Raw genomic sequence first — 22,602 nt, 5'->3', positions numbered from 1 at the left:
CCTGTGGTAAAATCAGTTGATTGGACAGGATTTTTAAAGACACACCCCTGTCTATATAAAGTCTCACAGCTGATAATGCATGTCAAAGCAAAAATCTAACCATGAGGAGGAATAAACTGCCTGTAGAGCTCAGACAGAGGATTGCGTGAAGGCACAGATCTAGAGAACGGTTCAAAAACATATCTGCTGCACTGACAGTTCCCAAAAACATAGTGGCTTCAATAATTCTTCAATGAAAGAAACTTTAACCGACCAGGAATCTTTCTAGAGCTGGCTGACCCACCAAACTAAGTAATCAGGGGGGGAAGGGCCTTGGTAAGAGAGGTGACCAAGAACCCAATGGTCACTCTGGTTGAGCTCCAAAGATCCTGTGTGCAGATGGGGGGAAACTTCCATAAGGTCAACCATTACTGCAGCATTCCACCAAAAAAGCCTCCACCAGAAAAGCCTCTCCTCAGCAAAAGACACATAAAAGCCGTCAGGAGTTTGCAAAAAAGCACGTAAAGGACTGTGAGAAACAAGATTATTTAACCTGATGAAACCAATAATAAACATTTTGGCCTCAATTTTAAGCTTCATGTTAAGATAAAACCAGGCACTGCTCATCACCTGCCCAATACAATCCCTACCACCCCTACAGTGAAGAATAATGGTAGGAATATGAGGGTGCAGCAGGAAGACTGATCAGGGTTGATGGAAAGGTGAAAACCAATTCTTAAATGAAAACCTGATCTAAAGTGCTCTGGAACTCAGTCTGGGCTTAAAGGGGTTGTGTGCTGCCCTGCCTTTCGGAGCTCTCCTCACAGCGTCCAGAAGTTCATTACTCCGAACGCTGTGTGCGGGCTTCCGTGTTCGCGGCCGCCGGGCGTGAAGTCACGCCCGGCCCCTTGTGATGTCTCGCCCGCCCCCTCGTGACGTCACGCCCACCCCCTCTACCAAAGTCTATGGGAAGGGGCGTGATGACACTGATTTAAGGGATTGACAGGCGGTGATGATGAAGGGGGGGGGGGAGGATGACAGGGTGATGATGACGGGGGTCTGGATGATGACAGCGTGATGATGACGGGGGTCTGGATGATGATGGGGGTCTGGATGATGACAGGGTGATGATGACGGGGTCTGGATGATGACAGGGTGATGATAACAGGGGTCTGGATGACAGGGTGATGATGACAGGGGTCTGCATGATGACAGGGGGGGGGGGATGATGTATTTCCCACCCTAGGCTTATAGTCGAGTCAATAACTTTTCCTGGGTTTTTGGGGTGAAATTAGGGGCCTCAGCTTATATTCGGGTCGGCTTATACTCGAGTATATACGGTAACCTGTCAAAATGTCTAGTTACTACTTTTCCTCAACTGCACATATGCTAAGTGGAATACCATGCACAGGCTATGAATATTATATGGTCAATGCTACTATTGACATCAGTTTGTATGGAATGAAGATGTTCTTGCAGTAAAATAACATTACACAAAGGGCTACTTTTAAGAACAAGATGCATCAACTTTAAACAACAAAGGAGTGTCCTGAAACCAAAGCTGTGAAGCCATATGACAGAAGCATCATAGACTCCACTGATACTTGTTCCATGTTACTAACACAATATTAAAGATGTTACTAATGCTGCCTGCAGAACAAAGCCCCCTGGTAAAATATCTGCTCTCTCCTAGCTGTATCTGAGCAAACGTCTGTGAGTAAAGAAGAATAAAGAGGTAAAATCTAATATTTATGAGAAGTTTCTGTTTTATTGACAGAATCTATATGGCATTTAATGTATCAGCCTGAGCCAAAAGATCTTCTGAGTCATCTTAGGTTGGGAATCGTGCACTCAGCAGCAGTTCGCATTAGTATTTCATCACTACCCAGAGTCTCTTTAAGCATTTATGTTACTATAGAAATTTCTCACCTCCCGCTTCACTAGCTCTTTCATTCACTGCTAAATTTTACGACAAAGAAAGAGTCAAACCCACTCAGGACCTCTAATATCACTGCTTGTTAATATGGCTTTGATGTGCGGTCGTGTGGTTTGCTACAGTAATTCATTGATTTCATACCTCAGGCCATGTCTGCATTCCGTACAATTGTCAGCAGAAGTGCACGTCTTACAGTTCTCGTGGCATTTTCGACAGAGTTTCTTATCTGTAAAAGAACAGAGTATTACAGTCTGAGACATATTTAAAAAATTGCCCATTCTGATTGTCAACATTCTAGACAGAGACATTTGAGCACTAAACATATGTCATATAATGCGAAGATGTGCTTAAAGGGGTTCTCCACTGCCCTGTCTTCCGGAGCTCCGCTCGCAGCGTCTGGAAGTTTATTACTCTGGATGCTGTGTGCGTGCTTCCGTTTTTGAGGCCGCCCCCTCGTGACGTCACGCCCTCCCCCTTGTGACGTCACGCCCGCCCCCTCAACTTTCGTTGAGGGGGCGGGCGTGACGTCACGAGGGGGCGGGCGTGACGTTACGAGGGGGCAGCCTCGAACACGGAAGCCCGCACACAGCATCCGGAGTAATAAACTTCCGGACGCTGCGAGCGGAGCTCCGGAAGACAGGGCAGTGGAGAACCCCTCTAAGTCAAATACACATCATATCATGTCCATGTGCAACACACTGAAATCTATACCAGCTTTATTTCTCTGATAAATTCCAGAAATATACTAACTATATTAGACTGTTGGGCCACGTGCTATGCCCTATATGCTTTTCTCATTACTTATAGAAAGTGCCAATAGAGGTGCAAAACAAACAAAGATTTGCCATTTTGTATGCAAAAATTAGCAACTTTTATAATGCAGAAACTGGCATATATGCCTTCATAAATCCACCAAAGAGTTTTAAAGTAACATAAGGGACTAAACTAACTGAGCCACTCAAATATGTCAATTGAATTAGTCAAAAGCTAAAATCTCACTGCATAGATAGATACTACAGCAAATCAGGTAGAGCATCATGATACAGTAAAACTAGGTAGAGATAAAAGCTGCAGCATATCTCATTTGCATCTATGCCAACAGATAGTAAAGGCAACATATGCTAAGAATATGTTGTGTGTCTAAGTGCTATCCTAGCTTTGTTATGACTGCCAGATCCTGATGAATCACGCAGTAACTCTATGGCCCTAATTTACTAAGAATGTTGGGTTTTTATTAGTGTGGAATGTTGTTTCCGACCTGCAGGATTCCACTCCATTTACTATGGGGGTTTACAGATTCACAGATTCTGACCAGTTTCTACTTAGGTGGAAGTCTCCAGCCACTTATTCACAGGATTTTCTGTGAATTTAATAGTAAATAGATCAGTTTGTGAGAATATATATATATATATATATATATATATATATATATAAAATGTGTATTTGTATATATGTGTGTATGTATGCTCCAGGAGATGTTTTGATTAAACTTGGTACAACTATTTCTTATATATCAAATAAAAATATAGTACAGTTTAGGGATGTGCCGATAGCAACATGCTTCACAGCCTGAGATTAAAACAGTGGAGCATGGACAGTAAGTCTATGGGACTTTTATTACATCTCCTAATCATGTTACTTTCAGGCTGTGAAGATTGCCTAAGTGTTTAAAACATCAAGCTGTCCAATCAATGTCATGGTAAAGTATGATTTAACTGTCCAGGCTTTACTGTTTTACTCTTGGGCTGCAGAGATTGTCACTATCAGGACATTCTGCATGGACTTCCAGTACATATTCTAATCGTGTTACTTTCAGGTTGAGGAGATTGCCCAGAAGTTTTGAAACTCCAGCCTCTGGATGTTCAACGTTATGGTAAAGTATGATTTACTGTCCAGCAGGCAGGTACAGAGAGTGGTTAGGGGATGGGGCGTCAGGGGAGAGAAGATTTATTGTGGGCTGAGAAAAGAGTAAGGGGAGAGAAGACATCAGTGCAGGAGCAGGGGCGGGCATGCCAGTGCTGCTGGAGTGAGGAGTGCAGGAAGGACGAGCAGTCTATGGCTACTTTCACAATGCCACTGGGCTCTGCCACAAACGGACGTTTAGACTTTTTTAATTTTTTTTGCCTTTAACGGCCGTTAGTGTGACTGAGCCCAACAGAAGGCATAATCTTCCCACTATCTTCCAACAAACCCCCTACTGACGGGCAGTAGCGGTAGTGTGAAAGGAGCCTATCACTGCTGGGGCTTCAGGAGACTGGGAAAGCTTGGTGGTATCCGGGCAATGCCGGGTACTCAGCTAGTAAATAAATAAAAAATATATATATATTAAAAGCTGACAATTTGGCATAACTGTAGGGTGGATCTGTCTGTTTTAATTGGATAATCCTTATTGGTTATAAGGGGTTTTGGACTAAAGAGCTGATCACAAATTGTCACCCTGCTGGGATCCACATTGATTAGTTGTAATTTCTGGTTAAACCTGCTAATAATTGTTAATTCCCTGCAGTGCCACCCCATGGAAAATTAATAATTACATAGCATTAAAATCAATGGGTTGTCTGTGTAATGCAGGACAGGACAGGTCCTCTAGGGTAAAAGACACTCTAGATAACTGCTTTCCACTCTGACCAAGGCATGAGAATCCTGAACACCACATTATTAACTCAGAATTCCCAGATAGGGTATATAGAAAATATAAATTTCTAAACTGGAAAGCCCCCATCACTTAGATTTGTCTCAATACCAAACTAAAAGGACTTTATAAAAAATATAATTTATGACTTTATGCTCTAGGCCATTTTCATTTCTATTGTTATATTACTACAGTGCTGCCTAATGCAACAGCATAACATTATAAATCTGAGACCAAAGTTCTGAAACATTGATGGCAGACTTTTCAATGTCATCCACAATGTGGCTTTAGGGAATAGCGAAATTATGGAGGAACAACATGTGTTTAATGACTATGAGTATTGGTTGGCCGATCAGAATGCACCTGGTTTTGCATCATATTATAGATAATTTTTGTTTTTTAATTGATGACTTTTATTTGACTGAAAAAAAAAAGAATAAAAAAGTGTTGTAACAACAGCTCTATAGATGGTTTTTAGCAAGCAATAAATAACAAGCAATCTCATGACTGAACCATAACAAATAAAGGAATCGGTATAAGGTGGCATGTGTAATGCTCTGCTCTCTCTTCAGAATCATGTTTTTTTTTTCTTTTCTTTTTTTTTTTTTACAAAGGATTTAAAAAAGTATGACTGCCTAGTTTTGCACTGAATTCATTAATACCTCAGAAATTCCCAGTGGATAATAGGTCCCATGCAAAGCAAATAACAAAAAAACATACAAAAGCGTGACTGCAGATCTAAAATGATAAATTTTATTGATACAGAGAATAAAATACACATATAAGTAATAAACCCAAATACTAAACAGTACACAACAACTGGAGACACAACAATGAGAACAAAGATAATAGGCAAATCTCACCCCAAATGGCTAAAAATGAAGCCAAAATCAAGTACACAGAACAGCTAAGTGCAAATGAGGAAAGTTCCTTCAAGTAAGTAGAAAACAATATCAAATCCCAGAATGAATCGTAAATGAAAATATTACCAAGTGGTGAGAGTAGAGAGGGGAGATGAGACGCCACTGCCCAACGTTTCGTCACTTCCTGGCTTTTTTCGACACCCCGGAAGAAGCCAGGAAGTGGCAAAACGTTGGGCAGTGGCGTCTCATCTCCCCTCTCTACTCTCACCACTTGGTAATATTTTCATTTACGATTCATTCTGGGATTTGATATTGTTTTCTACTTACTTGAAGGAACTTTCCTCATTTGCACTTAGCTGTTCTGTGTACTTGATTTTGGCTTCATTTTTAGCCATTTGGGGTGAGATTTGCCTATTATCTTTGTTCTCATTGTTGTGTCTCCAGTTGTTGTGTACTGTTAAGTATTTGGGTTTATTACTTATATGTGTATTTTATTCTCTGTATCAATAAAATTTATCATTTTAGATCTGCAGTCACGCTTTTGTATGGTTTTTTGTTTTTTGCACTGAATTCAGTTGACTCTTTTACTTTTATCACAGTAGATTACACAATTCTGTCTGTCATTGGAAAACCATGAAACTAGAAGAACCTTGATTTTAAGGTGAACACAGGCTTACTCATGACTTTTGTTTTTTATGTGATCTATTTGGAAGTTTGCTATTGCCAGCTACAGTACACCATTTGCATTAATGAAAAGCCTTTTTTTTCTTGGAAACTGTCTTAAAAGTAACAAACAAAAATATGACACTGTTAACTTTCTCCACTCTAAAGAATGAGGTAAGAGAACATACTTTCATTCAAGTAGAAGCCATCTGGGCAGTTGGTGGTGCAGCTGTTGGTCTCTTCATTTAAGTAGTAGCCAGGTTTACAAGAGGTGCACTGGTCACTACGACTTCCTACGCAAGTTTCACAGTTTGGGAAACATTTTTTACACCTCTTCTTTTCGGCAAAGTAGTGGCCTGAGGGACATTCCGATACACAAATCCTGTAAGCAAACAGAAATGCTTAAAGGGCACCATTACAGATGTCAATTATTACAGGATTTAAACATGACAAGTCAATGTCCTTGAATTGGAAGTCTGCTAATCTCCTGGCAAATATCACCGCTGACTGTCAAACTGAATTTGAGAAACAAAAGGTATACATGAAGAGCTCCATGTGTTCTGCACTTTACATCATCTAAGTTATACGTACTGGATGAAAAAATACTTTTTTTATCGGCTAAAACATAATTTAATACTGTGGTTAATGGGTTATAGCAAATCTTAGCTTTTATTTATTCAGCCTTGATTGAAGCCACATGAATTACTTCTGTTCACTCGAATACGTTAAACAGAGTTAATGTGTCATATGTTTACCTTGTGTTGTTTTTAGCTTTGTAATAATAATGTAGACAGTCATTGCAGTGATGGGGTCCTGGTCCGTCACAGCGCACATCACTGCATTCAGCGTCACAAGGACCTAGTATCAAAATAAAATGCACATAGTTATTTGTATGCATGGCATAAAAAACCTAGCCTATATCTAGGTTACAAAATATACTAGACATAATAGAAATTTAACAAGTATAGAATATGGAGACATCTCATTCTTTCACACATGGCACAAGTCATCAATCCTATTTGTTATACAGGCAAATCGTTTACTAGCAATCCCCTCATATAATGTTAACAATAGTATCAAGGCCAATGAAAGTGGGAGCAATCTGAAAAAGGAGTAAGGAATCTAACGGATTATCAATGTTCTTGATTATTTCATGTTGTTACACAATCTAGGCTTTTCATTCAAAGGTCAAGTTGCCTGTTGTCTTCTGATGGTAGCGATGAACAACAAATGAGGAATTAAAAATTCTTAAAGGGGTTTTCCTATAACCATAACTTATCATCTATCTAACCGTTGGGACCCCCACGACGAGAATAGGGGTATCCCGTGTCCCTGAGGACTGTCAGAGAAAGTCCTGTATTCTTTGCAGTCCCTTACTTAGTCTTTGGGATGGCACTGTGCCTGCTCAACAACAGTTCCATTCAAGGAGAGGAATCTTGTTCTTGTGATTGGTGGATGTCTCAGCAGTCTGACTCCTAGCAATCAAACACTTATCACTTATCTTGCAGATAGATAAGGGTTCGTTATGGGAAAATTCCTTTAAAGGGGTACTCTGGTGGAATTATTATTATTTTTTTAAATCAACTGGCTTCAGAAAATTATACAGACTTATAAATTACTTCTATATAAAAATCTTAATCCTTCCAGTACTTATCAGCTTCTGTATACTACAGAGGAAGTTCTTTTCTTTTTGAATTTCTTTTCTGTCTGACCAGAGTGCTCTCTGCTGACACCTCTGCTTCTTTCAGGACTGTCCAGAGCAGGATAGGTTTCCTATGGGGATTTGCTCCTACTCTGGACAGTTCCTGGCATGGATAGATGTGTCAGGTGTGGATAGAGAGCACTGTGGTCAGACTGAAAAAAATAAAAAATAAAAAAACTTCCTGTGGAGCATATAGCAGCTGATAAGTACTAGAAGGATTAAGATTTTTAAACAAAAGTCATTTACAAATCTGAGAAAATGTGTGTGCAGCTCACAACCAGGTATTCGAGGTTAAATGTGGTTAAAAGATTGATCCCCACCGATCCAATGGGGAAAAGATCAAAAGCAAAGATTGACCACACCTCAAGAATATCACCCTATTGGGTACATAATGAATACATTTGCAGACAGTTGGCTATGAAAAAATGCTAATTTTAATTACATTTTTTTAAAATCTGCATTTTTTCATAGCCATCTGTCTGCAAATGTATTCATTGTGTACCCAATAGGGTGATATTCTTGAGGTGTGGTCAAACTTTGCTTTCAATCAGTTACAAATCTGTTTAACTTTCTGGCACCAGTTGATTAAAAAAAAAAAATCTTTTCCACTGGAGTAACCCATTAAGGACTAAGGAACCCATACTAAATTAACCCCTTAAAAACACTTTATTTTTTTATTTTTGCATTAAGTAATGTAGATTATGTGACAATTATTGTTCTGCCTCACCTGTATAGTCATCAATATTGTATTCCTCCGATGGCTCGTCAATAGGGCTAGAGCGTCCTACTTTATGACCGTCACTTCTATGGGAATATGGCTGAATGGAAGTACCATACAATACTAAGGACCATTCCTTCAATTTTCCTTGAAGATAAAAAAAAACAGCACAGAGAATCAGATGACCAATCAAATATATATTCTATATTTACCTGTTATTAATAAATAACATTGCAACTATGTAGGAAAAAAAATGGATAAACAGTCACATGACCACTTACTTTTCATACAGAGCGGGTATGAGGCAGTACATCCATGACGAGTAGAATTCACCCTCATGTTCTAAAGTCAAGTCAAGTAATGTAATAGACAGACCCCTATTTCTAATATTCAAGGACTCTATAGTGACAGGGATGGTTCCCTAGGACTGGCGCATAGCAAATGTGGTGTGAATATTTAAAAAGGGGTAAAAATGTGACCCCGGGAATTACAGGCCTATTTTGGAGTGTCTTGATAAAAATAAATATATGACTCCATATCAGCATGGCTTTATAGAGAATTGATTCTGTCAAACTAACCTGATCAGGTTTTATGAGGAGGGGAGTTCAAGACTAGACCAGGAGTAATTGCTGGATTTTGTATATCTTGATTTTTCCAAAGCATTTGATACAGTGCCACATAAAAGGTTGGTGCATAAAATCAGAAGGTTTAGGCTGGGGGAGAATGTGGGTAAGTAACTGGCTCAGTGATAGGAAACAGAGGGTGGTTATTAATGGTAAATATTCTAAATGGGTGACTGTTACTAGTGGGGTACCACAGGGGTCAGTCTTGGGTCCTGATCTATTTAATATATTTATTAATGACCTTGTAGGGGTTGAATAGTAAAGTAGCAATCTTTGCAGATGATACTTAACTCTGTAAAGCAGTAAACACAATAGAGGACAGTGAACTGTTACAAATGGATCTGGATAGGTTGGAGGTTTGGGCTGAGAAGTGGCAGATGAGGATCAACACTGATAAATGTAAGGTGATGCACATGGGGAAGAAAAATCCAGACTGGGATTATGTATTAAGTGGGAGAATGCTTGGGATGACTGACGTGGAAAAGGACTTGGGAGTCTTAGTTAACAGTAAAATTAGCTGTAGTGACCAGTGTCAGGCAGCTGCTGCCGAGGCAAATAAAATCATGGGGTGCATCAATAGGGGCATAGATGCCCACAACAAGGAAATAATTCTACCACTCTACAAATCACTAGTCAGACTACACATAGAATACTGTGTACAGTACTGGGCACCAGTGTACAAGAAAGATATAGTGAAGCTGGAGAGGGTTCAAAGACGGGCAACCAGAGTAATAGGGGGAATGGGAAGACTACAGTACCCAGAAAAATTATCAGAATTAGGGTTATTTAGTGTTGAAAAAAAAAAGGCTTAGGGGCGACCTAATAACTATGTATAAAAATATGAGGGGGCAGTACAGAGCTGTCTCCCATGACTTATTTATAACCAAAACTGTATCTACAAAAAGGGGGCATCCTCAGCGTTTAGAGGAAAGAAGGTTTCTACACCAGCACAGACTGGGGTTCTTTACTGTAAGAGCAGTGAGACTCTCTTCCGGAGGAGGTGGTCATGGTGAACTCGGTAAAAGAGTTCAAAAGGGGTCTGGATGCATTTCTGTAGAATAATAACAATACAGGTTATGGATACTAGACTTATAGGGACAGAAGGTTGATCCAGAGATTTATTCTGACTGCCATATCTGGAGTCGGGAAGGAATTTTTACCCCTAGCACAAGTTTTTTGCCTTCCTCTGGATCAACTCAGCGGGGACTCATTAGGGTTATAGGTTTAACTTGATGGACTTTTTCCAACCTTATGAACTATGTTACTATCACAGAAATGTTCACTGCACAATATTATATATAATCAAGCAAATAACTTAAGGTTCAACTATAGCTGCAATATATCTAATTAAGGAAACACACTACATTTTGCTAGTAAAGGCAGAAAATCATAATTTCTAGATTTTACACTAGCTGTATATACTCAGTAAAATGAAAAGCTTAAAGCGGGTTATGTCTCACTTGATCACTAGATGTTAACAAAATTCAGATAAATTGTTCTTTTAGCATCTTCTGAAGTTCTGCATGTTTTTCTTATTTCTTTTTTCAATATTCTCTACAATCCTATTCTGTTCTACTCCAATTCTATTTCTAAACCTATTCTAATACAAACTAATCTGGGATAGTTAAATAATTCAAGCTTAACAAAGAACTGTCATATGGATTGAAGACAGTAATAATTCAATAATATTTTTACATTGTGTGATATTTCATTGTAAAGACAAGCTATAGCTATAGAGTTACTGAGGTTTTGGAAAAACATCTTTGAAATTATGATATGAAATCTGTTCCTTTTCACTTATATTGGCCATACACTGCTGGCCGAAAGCTTGCTCGGCTGACAGTTATCTCTCCTGATTCCCACATACATGTGCACACTGAACCAAGCGTGCATGTTTTCTGAATGGGGTGAGGAAAGAAAGCTACTGCGAGACCCCTGCTTATTTCCTCAAAAACAAAAGTGTCGGGTATGTTAAAAGCCAACATGCCCAAATCTTCTCTACCCCAACTTCTGCCATCAAAAGAGAGTCGGAAAGGCCAAAACAATTTGGATATTTAGCGGCAGCTTCAACTGACTTTGCTATATCATATGGCAGATTTAGACAGATTTAGACAGACTGGATCTACCCTGTGCCTGCTAAGGATCTCCGACGCGTTTCGCCTGGGAGCGGGCTTTCTCGAGGACTCCTCAAGAAAGCCCGCTCCCGGGCGAAACGCATCGGAGATCCTTAGCAGGCGTGGGGTAGAGTCCGGTATTTGTATGTTCGCTATCTTTTACACTCTGCTGCCATTGTCTTTGTTGCACTCTTTTGTTGTTTATATCTATTCAGCACTCACACTTAGTATTATTTTTTACTTTTTTGTCATCACTGATAGTCAGCACGTTGCACTTTGCTTTGCTATGCACATTTTTTCACATATATTAGTTCACCTTTGAAGTGAATGGTTCTTGTTTGCACTTTGCTTTGCTATGATACATTTTTTCACATATATTAGTTCACCTTTGAAGTGAATGGTTCTTGTTTTCAAGCACTTGCACTTTATTTATACTTTATTCTTGACTTCTTTGTCTTTGGCGGCTTGGGTCACATCAATTGTGTTATTTACTAATATCTATTTATACTTAGGTAGCTTTACATATATTGATTCCTTCATATTATATATCATATATATTTTTTTTTACATACACATTTTTTATTGGTACATATATATATATATATATATATATATATATATATATATATATAACCCCAAAATAAAGCAGCACTACTTATCCAGTCCAACCAAAAAATTGGTGCCAGCGTCCCAAAGGACTTGATTAGAGTCCATCCAAGATAAGAACCAGATACAGGCGCAGCACTCCAACAAAATAAGTGATTTAATATCTCATGTCAGCATTACAATGTTTCAGCTCCTCCTGGAGCCTTTTTCAAGCATAGTGATACACAAACCTATGAGGGCTTTTATGCCCATACAAATCATTAGTGCCAAACAATTTCATAAAGTGATCATTAATATAAATCAAATAAAAACTACATAAGTGCAAATATATATATATATATATATTTTTTTATTTTTTTTTTCTACCTATACGGACTCCACCCCCTCCTTTTGTTCATCCTGCTTTTTATTAATATATGTTGTAAATTTGAGATTAATTTTTATTTATGTATTTACATTGACTGTATATCATTATTTTTTTCCGTCCTATATGCATATTTTTAATTCATGTCTTTGTATTAAATAAAATTATATATATTTTTACATACTGATTATTTGTACCTCATTTTCATTGGGGCTCAAGGGTTACGCCTTTGTGGCATACTGTAGGTTAATATTTGGTCTCTCTCTTCAGCAGACCCCTTTTATTCATTACTTTAATAGAGCCATTTTTTGGACTCTTTTTTTAGGTTGTTATTTCCTTTCCTCTCCTTGTCAACAGCTTGTTGCTTAAGTTACAGACTCCAATGTTAAACTTGTAGTGAATGTCAAGGTAAATATTTTCGCAAATACATTTATTTAGCAATTTTTTTTCCTCCTGATACTCCTGCTCCATTCCTATCCTTGTTGACAGCTCATTTCCTAGGTTACAGACCACTGCTCCACTCCAGAAGTGGCAGTTGGGCTGGTGTGTGCGTGTGTGTTTGTACACACACCAGTCCAACCACCACTTCTAGAAAGGAGCAGTGGTCTGTAACCTAGAATATCAGGAGAATAATTTGCTAAATGAATGTATTTGCAAAAATATTTACATTTACTTTGGCTACAAGTTTATTAATCACAAATGAAAAGAAAAGACAACAAGGAAAAAAGTGCGTAACCACCATCATACATAAAAATATGCAGACAAGTATAAGGCAAAAAAGACTGGAATACTACAAATTTAACTGTATTTGTTGAGATGTAGTGCTGTGTACTTATCCGAGACAATATAAAACATGAAATGCCTTTTAAAAGCAGGGATGTGGAAATCCTATCGCCCGACGCCCGGGACAAGTAGTTTTGGGCGCCGGGCAGGTGCATTTTTTTATAGATTTAGCCCTGTATCGGGCAAGCAGGGCCGGACCGACTTCCCCCTTATTTTTCTTTAATGCCGGTGTGAGGTGCAGGAGACGATGCAAGTCTGCACCTCAGGTGTATGGAGGGGGCGGCGGTGTGAGGTGAGATTTCCGAACCCATCTCACCTCACAGCGGCACCCAGCTGATTTTAGTAGCTGGGGGCTGCTGCTCAGAGCCCCCCAGCTGGTGTGAGGGGATCTCACCTCACCGCTCCTCCCCTCCACTCTCCGAAGTTTGCCAAAGCTAGAGTGGGGAGGAGCGAGGGGAGAGCCCGAGGACATTCTGCAGGAGATTATTAAGCCACGCCCCCTCATCCCCCTCCCGGAGGATGGAAAGCGCAGCTCTGAATACAAGAAAACAGGGGGACAATGAGGATGTACACAGCCCCTCCCCTCCTCTGTCTACACAAGACCTCGCTTATCACGGGGAGGTTTCAAGTTTTCACGGGGGAAAACACAGAGCGGGGGGGAGGGGACGTGTGTGAGGAGACATACTGAACTGCACTGCACAGGCTGGGGATTTCACCTCACACCGGCATGTATGTGTGTATTGTATGACTAGGGGGGTGTATCAGCGGCAGGTGTATGTATGATGTGTGCATATTTATGGTGTATGTGTCATGTGTATATATGATGTGTGTATGTTGTCTGTATGATGTGTCTATGTGTGATGTGTGTATGTAATGTTTGATATAGGGGCAGCAGCCCAGTGTATGTAATGTATGTGTATGTATGATGTGTCTATGTGTGATGTGTGTGTATGTAATGTATGATATAGGGGGCAGCAGCCCGGTGTATGTGTATGTATGAGGTGTGTGTATGTATGGTGTATGTGTGATGTGTGTATGTAATGTATGATGTGTGTATGTAAGGTATGATGTGGGGGGGGCAGCAGCAGGTGTATGTACGATGTGTGCATATGTATGGTGTGAGTGTATGTGTGATGTGTATATATGATGTGTGTATGTAATGTATGATGTGGGGGGGGGCAGCGGCGGGTGTGATGTGTCTATGTATGATGTATGTATGAAATGTATAATACAGGGGGCAGTGGCCGGTGTATGTATATGTGTATGTATGATATGTGTATGTATGTTTTGTACAGGGCGGACTGACAAGTGCTGCTGCCAGTTGTGCTATCTAATTTTTTTTATTTTTATTGTCTTCTGGTCACCCACACTAAATTGCACCCCCAGAATCCCACCCTTCATACTCACCCGCCGACCAAGAGCCACACGGATGCATGCAAACACGCCCGAACCAAAACTACAACTTCCAGCATGTTGCACCATAACCTGAACTGTAGAACTATAAAGTGTAACATGCTGGGAGTTGTAGTTTTTGTTCGGGTCAGCTGCAGAGCCATAGGCTGCATCAGGGCATGCTGGGTGTTGTAGTTACTAACTGTAATTCCCAGTATTCCGTGACACATCCTATGGCTCTGCAGCTGACACAAACCAAAACTACAACTCCCAGCATGTTACACAATAACCTTAACTGTCCTACTATACAGTGTAACATGCTGCAACACCCACACAACCATAGGCTGTATCAGGGCATGCTGGGAGTTGTAGTTATCTAGTAACTAAATGCAACATAATGACACATAAATTAGAGTAAATAAAATGCAGCACATAAACTGGAGAAGCAGAACACAGCCCCCCCACCCCCCAGTAACACAACGCTGTTCAGTGTTTTACAATCAAAAGACTCCATATATAAGTCCCTAAGAAGACTGAAAAATAGTGAATAAAATATTTTAAGAAGTGCGTATGTATGTGAATAAGTCCCTTTCCTAATAAAAGTTCTGATAATAAATGGTTCAAATAAAAACTACAGATCACGGCACATAAGATTACCTTCATACATCCCTGTATATAGAAAAATTTAAGTTATGGGGGTCAGGTGTGTGTGTGTGGGGGGGGGGGGCGCAATTTTCTGGGCTTGCCTCGGGTGTAAAAGGAGCTAGCTACAGCTCTCCCGCCACTATTAGCCTGGCATGCTGCGATCTCCGTGGCCGCTATTAAACCATTAGATCACCGCTGTCTAAGTTGACAGCAGTGTCTAAAGGATCTTATATCCATCCCTGGTGGTCTAGTGGGGGGGATCAGACTATTTTGGTTGAAATTATTTTATCTAACAGGACAAGTGGATTTTCTTGAGGGACAAGTAGATTGTGTTCTGCTTTAGTCCCTTGGACAAGTGTTTTTTTTTTTTTGTTAATTGTGGCAACTAGGCTACTCTACACTATGATGACACCTATGTCTTATCAGTATGGGCAAGGCAATGACCTAAATATAGCAAGTATTTATGCTCTTTCACCTCAGCTCTGCACATCTACTTGGACAAAGCAGAATTTAGGTAAAGTATTTCTTATTTCCAATGTATTTTTCTCTTTTATAGTGAAAGCATGAGCAGAAAGTTGATGATGTATATAACCCTACAGTAATGAAGGAAGAGGTCAACTCATGGAGAAGGTCTAGGAGGTCAACACTTGCACATTTTCTACAGGATAAGCCTGAAACCAACTTTCTAGAATAGTGGTTTAATTAAAAATGAAATTAAAATGTCAAAATGAATAATCTGCAAGCAGAGAATCTCTAACTCCAAAATTAGTTTACAAGCTAGCTATATTAGATTAATAAGGATCGACACTACCTTTAATCTAGGGGAAAAAAAAGATTTTTTCTCAAGAAAATAGCCTTCCAAGTGGAGGTGAAATGTTCTTTCTAGAGTCAAATGTAAAGTTCTAATGCCATTAAAAGTGTTCTTGTGAGATCATAATGTTGCCTTCAATTGACTCTAAAACGAGATTAAACAATTTCTTCCCAACTGCTTTCTCAGTACCAGTTCTTCTGGGCACCTTTTAAGGGTACGTTTACACATATAGGATCCTGCGATCCTGTCTCACAAACTAGCTGAGCGGCAGAGCAATCAGCACTCAATTCATTCTCTGTAGGGCTTCTAAAAATAGTGCTGAGCTTGAAATGATCTTATACATGTGATAAAGGGAATCTCTCCTCTCTTTTTGCTTCTTAGAACAGACACTGTCAGATGGCTGTAATGGTATAAAAGCAAATGATACCTTTCATGGAGCTGGTGATAGTTACCAAAATCAAATGACCTTTTTATTTCTCAGGCAAGTGTCAGAAGGTGGAGACAAGCTGCTCAAGGGCTCATCCTTACACACTTCCTTGCTTGTCTTCACTTCCCAACACCTTCTTGACTGATGTTTAGAGCCCTGTATGTCAATCAAGGATGGGCTCAGTGGTGAAAGCAAGCAAGAAGGTGTGTCAGGATGTCTCTTTAGCAGCATGGCCTCACCTTCTTGACATTTGGCTGAGAAATAAAAGAGCGATTTTATGGGGCAACCACCTTCAGTTCTAGGAAAGGTACAGTTTGCTTTGATACCCTTACAGCTATCCAACAGTGTCTGCAGTTCTTATAGCAAATAGTTCTAACAGATTATTTTTAATGCCTCTGGAGAAGCAGGAATACAAAGCATATAAATTAAACTGCAGCTCCTTTCTATAGCTTTTGGATTATGACTGGATCATGCAAAAGATATATACATGGGTTACCAGTCATGGCCCCTTAGATCTCCTTTTTATGGCTTTATACAGTATAATAAATGCTCAGACTGGCTATTCTGCTGTACTGCAAGACATTCTAAATAAACATATAAATAAAAGTAAGTATATAGTATCATAGTACTTTCATACCAGCCTATATGTAACATATTTAGACACATATTTTAGTCATCCCATTTAGTAGATGTCTGTTATTGATGAGAATAAATGACAGGATACACAGACTGCCAAATAAGTACCACAACCTATTAAGAAAATACTAACTTTTCTACCACCTCATATTAACAGGGTACATGTTATCCAAATGACACATATACAAGCACAACTCTCCCACTGAAGACACATATGGATGTGAAAATATTTTATTTTTAGATAACATCTGCCCCAGCTGAATTGAAGTTTTTGTATGTAACAATAAAGTATACCAGAAATAGGTTAAGTGTCTTGCTGATGGGTTATTATAATACAGTTTATGTTCAGAATTTATTACAGCAATTTCTATGAACATTTTGCTGCCAAACTTAACATTTTACTACAACATACTTAGATGTGCTTGGCTGTAAAGTATATATGATTCATATACAAAAATGAAGCTCCTTGAATGAGCCATTAAACTCCTTGCTTCTATTATACCTACCAATGACAATATTTTATTTTAATAAAGACCTACGGCTTCTTTAAAAGATGTACATCATCATCTATGTGGAGCCGCTGCTTCACAGATTCACACACTTTTTATTTACTTTTAGGTCCCCTGGTTATTAGCTATTGGTCCTCTTTGTTTCTAAACCCAACAAGCTAATAGCGCTACCACTCCCTTACTCATCTGTAACAGCTGGTAGGTTGAAAGACCCCCTCCTGATATGCCCCAAGTCTGTAAAAATGTGCTCTTAAATCCTTAGTTACTTAAAAAGAGGAACTTGTGATGTATTCATATGTTTTAACAGTGGGGTAATAAGATGAGATGTAAATGAACACAGACTGATAATTTGTTCTTTGGTTTATACCTCTGCTTTATACTATAAAATGAGGACAAGAGACCTAAAACAGCAATGACTCAACAAAAAGTATAAAAATACATAAGTATCCAAACCTCAACCTTATTGGACAGGTTCTCAACTTAATATGAAACAACTTTACAAAAACAGTGGAAATCACCTAGGTGCCGTACATTGAGGTGACTTATCTGTCTAATATTTAGCAATGAAATTGCAACGTTTCCTAAATTACTCCATATTTTGTTATCATGTGCTTTAAAGGAAATGCTAAGAGCTGCATACACTTTTGGATAGCTCCAAACAAAGCGTACTTTTCCTGGAGCTGATGGTGGTTGGCAAACTTATAAAATCTATTTTTTTTTTTTATTCTTTGGCCAAGTGTCAAGGAGGCAGGGCTAAGCTGCTCAGGTGCCACCACTTGGCACGCCTCCTCACTCACCCTCTCCTCCCAGCACCTCCTTGATTAATCTACAGAGCCCAGTATATCGCTCAAAGAGGGTCTGGAAGATGAGGGCATATGAGGAGGTGTGCCAGGCTGTGGCACTTGAGCAGCTTAGCCCTGCCTCCTTGACACTTGGCTGAGAAAAAAAGGCAATTTTGCAATCACCATCATCTCCTGGAAAGGTACAGTTTCCTTCTTATGGGTCTGCAGTTCATAGCAATAACTGGAGCTGACATATTCCCTTTCATGATGTATGAAGCTAAAGATCTTTACCTGGTGTCTTGAAGTTCCTCAGTTGGGATGGGGTATCATAAATCTCCAGTATCCAGTCTCCTGAGGCCTTTTCCCCCCAACAGTGTGTTGTCATAAACTCCCAGTTCTTAAATCCTTCCATGGAATGGTCAAATAGCCTGAGAATTATTACAAGAAAAAGGTTAATGTAGGGTACTAAATAAAAGTGACTTTCCAAGCTGAAAACTCAGTATTGTTCAGTAATGCACAACATCCATAAGTGTCACAAATATCACAACCCACTAGAAGCAGGAATCGAGACCCCTTGTTAGTCATATATTGGTGCACAGGTGACGCTAGAAGGGTGACACTGGCACCAGAGGCAAGATTTCACCACTATCTGTCTAGCTTCGCCCTGTCATGATGGCTCATTTCTGGGCAGAAACAGATTTTTTTTTTTTTTTGCTGTGAGACATAATTAAGCTATGAACTAGGTTACACAAACTACTTAAAATATCAAATAATTCAATTTGCAATTTAATAAAGCAATAATACATGTATTTTTCTTCATCTTCCTTTTCTGGTCTCAATTAAAAATGATTTTTATATCTCTACTCAGCAGCAGTTTGGTTTGATTCTAAAGAACAGTATATGACAAGCAAGACGAATGGCATATGCACAATAGATTCATAGAAAATTCAGTGAATACTGAACAAATGGAAATACATTTTTGTATATATTAGAATAAAGATTTAAGTACACTTCTGTAAGAAAATTGGTATGGGTACTACAAAGTAAATGGAGAAATCATCTCATGGTTTCCCATTCAGGAGCTCTGGACCCCCTGCATACTATCTGTAAGTGGCTTCCCAGTTGTCGGCAGCAGCAGATATGAGACTATTCAAAAATGACCCCAGTGATGTCACAGTGTTACTGAGACTTGGCACCAGGGTTAACACAATATAACTGGCAGTTTATACCAGACTAAGAACCTTATCACTGTCACTTTATTTACTGACACCTTATCCACAGTCCACAGAATTTAGGGCATGGCCACATGCAGTATAAATGCTGCTGATTTTTCCACAGATAAATCTATAGCAGTAAATTTGCACCAATTATGTGCATTTTGGGTTGTGTATTTTGCACATTATAAGTAAAAAAAAAATCTCAGGCTTAAAAATCAGATTTATTGTACATTTTGTCTTTTGAATTCAATATCTGATGCGTTCGGTATTCTGTAAAAACTATGGTGGCTTAAAGGGGTACTCCGGTGGAAATATATATATATATATATATTTTTTTTTTAAATCAACTGGTGCCAGAAAGTTAAACAGATTTGTAAATGACTTCTATTAAAAAATTCTTTACCCTTCCAGTACCTTTTAGCAGCTGTATGCTACAGAGGAAATTCATTTCTTTTTAACTTTCTTTTTTGCCTTGTCCACAGTGCTCTCTGCTGACACCTCTGTCCATGTCATAAACTGTCCAGAGCAGCATAGGTTTGCAATGGGGATTTTCTCCTACTCTTGACAGTTCCTGATACGGGCATCAGGTGTCAGCAGAGAGCACTGTGGACAAGACAAAAAAGAAAATAATTTCCTCTGTAGCATACAGCTGCTAAAAAGTACTGGAAGGGTAAAGATTTTTTAATAGAAGTCATTTACAAATCTGTTTAACTTTCTGGCACCAGTTGATTAAAAGAAAAAATGTTTTCCACTGGAGCACCCCTTTAAGCCACCTGTTATTTTGAAATGTGGATCTTCAGCTAAAAAGGTATACATTTACATGACGACATGATCATAGAGTGATGCATAAAAAATAGCACTAATATTTATTAGCTCTATGTTAGTAAGTTAAAAAGATATTCTGGACATGGGAAAAATCCAAGAGAGAAGTAAAATCTGCAGCCACTCTAAGTATATATACCTTATAAAGACCCTTCTGTTACAGTCACATTTTAGGGAATCCATAAGCATGTTTTGTGAGTTGCGTTAACCTAAACAGCAAACATCCCCAGAGAGAGGACAAGTCATCTTTTCATTACCTGATGAGAAGGTAAATTACATTGGGAGCTGTCTGTATGGATTAAGTCTGCTTGAGTCTAAGACTCTACCAGAGTCCACTCAGTTTTATGTGTAATCTTCTCTGTGCTTCAGTAAGTCTTCTAGTCAATGCTAAATGCATTCCGAATCTTAAAAATCAGGAAATAATTCCTTCATTTTACATAGAAAAAATTACAGATGTAAACATTTTGAGATCCTGGTGCTTAAAGGGATTATCCGTTTTTTGAAAACGTTTGAACCCCTCATAATCTCCAGAATAGGGCCCGACAGTCCTAGTTCAGCACTCTGGCCCTCACCTTCCAGGATAAACTCCCCCTCTACTTGCACAAATACCTCTGCACAGGTCACAGAGCATGCTTAAGTACTCTCCCATAGAAGTTAATAGGTCAGCTCCAGACTATAGGTCCATGTGGCTGCTGTAAAGCAGATCTTTAAATGCTGGTAAAAGCAAATCAGGCAAGATGGCCATCCCCATAACCAAGTCTGGTGGCCTAGTACAGAAGTTGCACCCCTGTACCCTTGCTGCCCTGTCAGGCAGCCTCCATACAGTGACCCCTGGGCCCCCCTGCACCTGTTCCTTTGTATATCTGCTTCTATGCTTGTTATATAGAGTATTGTATATAAAATGTGTTATGCCTTTAAGACCTCTTGTCATGTGATTGTAACCCAGTGAGGTACCAGTGACCATGTGACCTAAGGGTGACCTATGGGACCCCACCAGAGTCTCCCCCATATAAGCCCTGAGTGGAGCCTCTTCACTCTCTTGCTCTTTAAGTCTTTGCTGAGTTGCAGTAAGGTCAAGTCCTAGGTGTGTGTCTGGAGTCCTAAAGAGGCCTAAAGTCTACCATGCAGCCATGGATCCTAAAATCCAGTACCTCACAGGTCAAGTCAAAGCCTGGTAAGCTACAGAAGGGGTGAAGTCAGTCATAGTCTGCCATAGTCAGCGTGGCTCTGCATCAAATTGTCCCAGTCCACCATAAGTGTCAGCAAGCCCTGAGGTCTCTGAAGTCACTGGTCACCTCCTTGGGCCCAGCCAAGTTGTATAGACTGTTACACCTGTCTGACTCAGTAAAGCTGCCGTTGTTCTGTAACTTGGCATCAGAGTCATTATTTGCCCCCGTGCGTAGCCCAGGATCCAGCGGTATACCTTCGGGTGGTGTAGAGGTAAAACCACGCCCTGGCATCAAAAACACAAGGGGTTAATGCCATCTGTCCCTAGGGTATAATCTATAATAAAAAAATCTAAAAAAAAAAAAAGAATACATATCATTATCTGTTTTGGATTGGTAAAAGAAAATATAGGTGATACAGTAATTTTAAAGTAAGAAAAAAACAGGATAGGGGATAAATGTCTGACTGTGGGAGGTCTGCAATCTCTAGAACGGGGCCCTTAACTACCAGTTGAGCCCTCCAACCCCCACCTTCTGAGATGTACTATATTGGCATGCTCAACCATTTACCGGCCACAGTGATGTCCTACCTTGGACGGTTATTGGGTTGTCACTGCCGAGATTAGTACATCTTGCAGATACAGGACAAATCTAAGCTGATTGACGGTGTAGAAGAGTTTAGCAGCAGGATGGGAGGGCGGTGGGGGGTGGTGGTGGTTGTTAAGGAAAAGTAACAGGTGAAAGAAAGTATTTTTGCCTAAAATAATGTACTACAAAGTTTATTTTATTCACTTGTATTGGTTCATACAAAGTTTGATCAAAAGACAATGCTAAATGAAGAAACAAGTGCTTAGCTTGTAGTACAAATATGCATTTCCATTCTAATAATATGAATATATTTGCATTTTATCCAGGTCATAAATGCCCACCAGTGAGCATTAGATGCCAAATATTTCTCTCATGCATTGAATTTCTGCAGGGTATTAGAAATGTAGAGGCTACAAGAACTAAAACTATCAGATCTGCATTTAGCCTGAGTTAAGAGGGTGCTTTTGAAAGTATAACCCTGGGCACTATATATACTGCTGAAAAAAATTAAGGGAACACTAAGATAACACATCCTAGATCTGAATGAACTATTTGTATGAAATACTTTTGTCTTTACTCAAAATCTAAGTGGAAAACCACACTACAGGCTGATCCAACTTTTTT

The 22,602-nt window shown here is 39.4% G+C and overlaps 1 protein-coding gene across 4 annotated transcripts in view; it reads right to left on the bottom strand.

Annotated features, from left to right (window-relative positions):
• Positions 1-22,602, bottom strand: part of PCSK5 (proprotein convertase subtilisin/kexin type 5) — a 459,846-nt gene that overhangs the window by 157,095 nt on the left and 280,149 nt on the right. For all 4 annotated transcript variants that reach the window (XM_056523317.1, XM_056523326.1, XM_056523339.1 and 1 more), the window contains exons 13-17: positions 18,477-18,613; positions 8,503-8,640; positions 6,829-6,931; positions 6,262-6,455; positions 2,057-2,141 (exon numbers count right to left, since the gene is read on the bottom strand). In XM_056523317.1, the coding sequence (XP_056379292.1) occupies positions 2,057-2,141; positions 6,262-6,455; positions 6,829-6,931; positions 8,503-8,640; positions 18,477-18,613 (657 nt within the window). The remainder of the gene's footprint in view (positions 1-2,056; positions 2,142-6,261; positions 6,456-6,828; positions 6,932-8,502; positions 8,641-18,476; positions 18,614-22,602) is intronic.

This window comes from Hyla sarda, chromosome 1, assembly GCF_029499605.1.
Source record: "Hyla sarda isolate aHylSar1 chromosome 1, aHylSar1.hap1, whole genome shotgun sequence".
Classification (NCBI taxonomy): domain Eukaryota; kingdom Metazoa; phylum Chordata; class Amphibia; order Anura; family Hylidae; genus Hyla; species Hyla sarda.
This window is presented reverse-complemented; position numbering and strand designations above follow the sequence as displayed.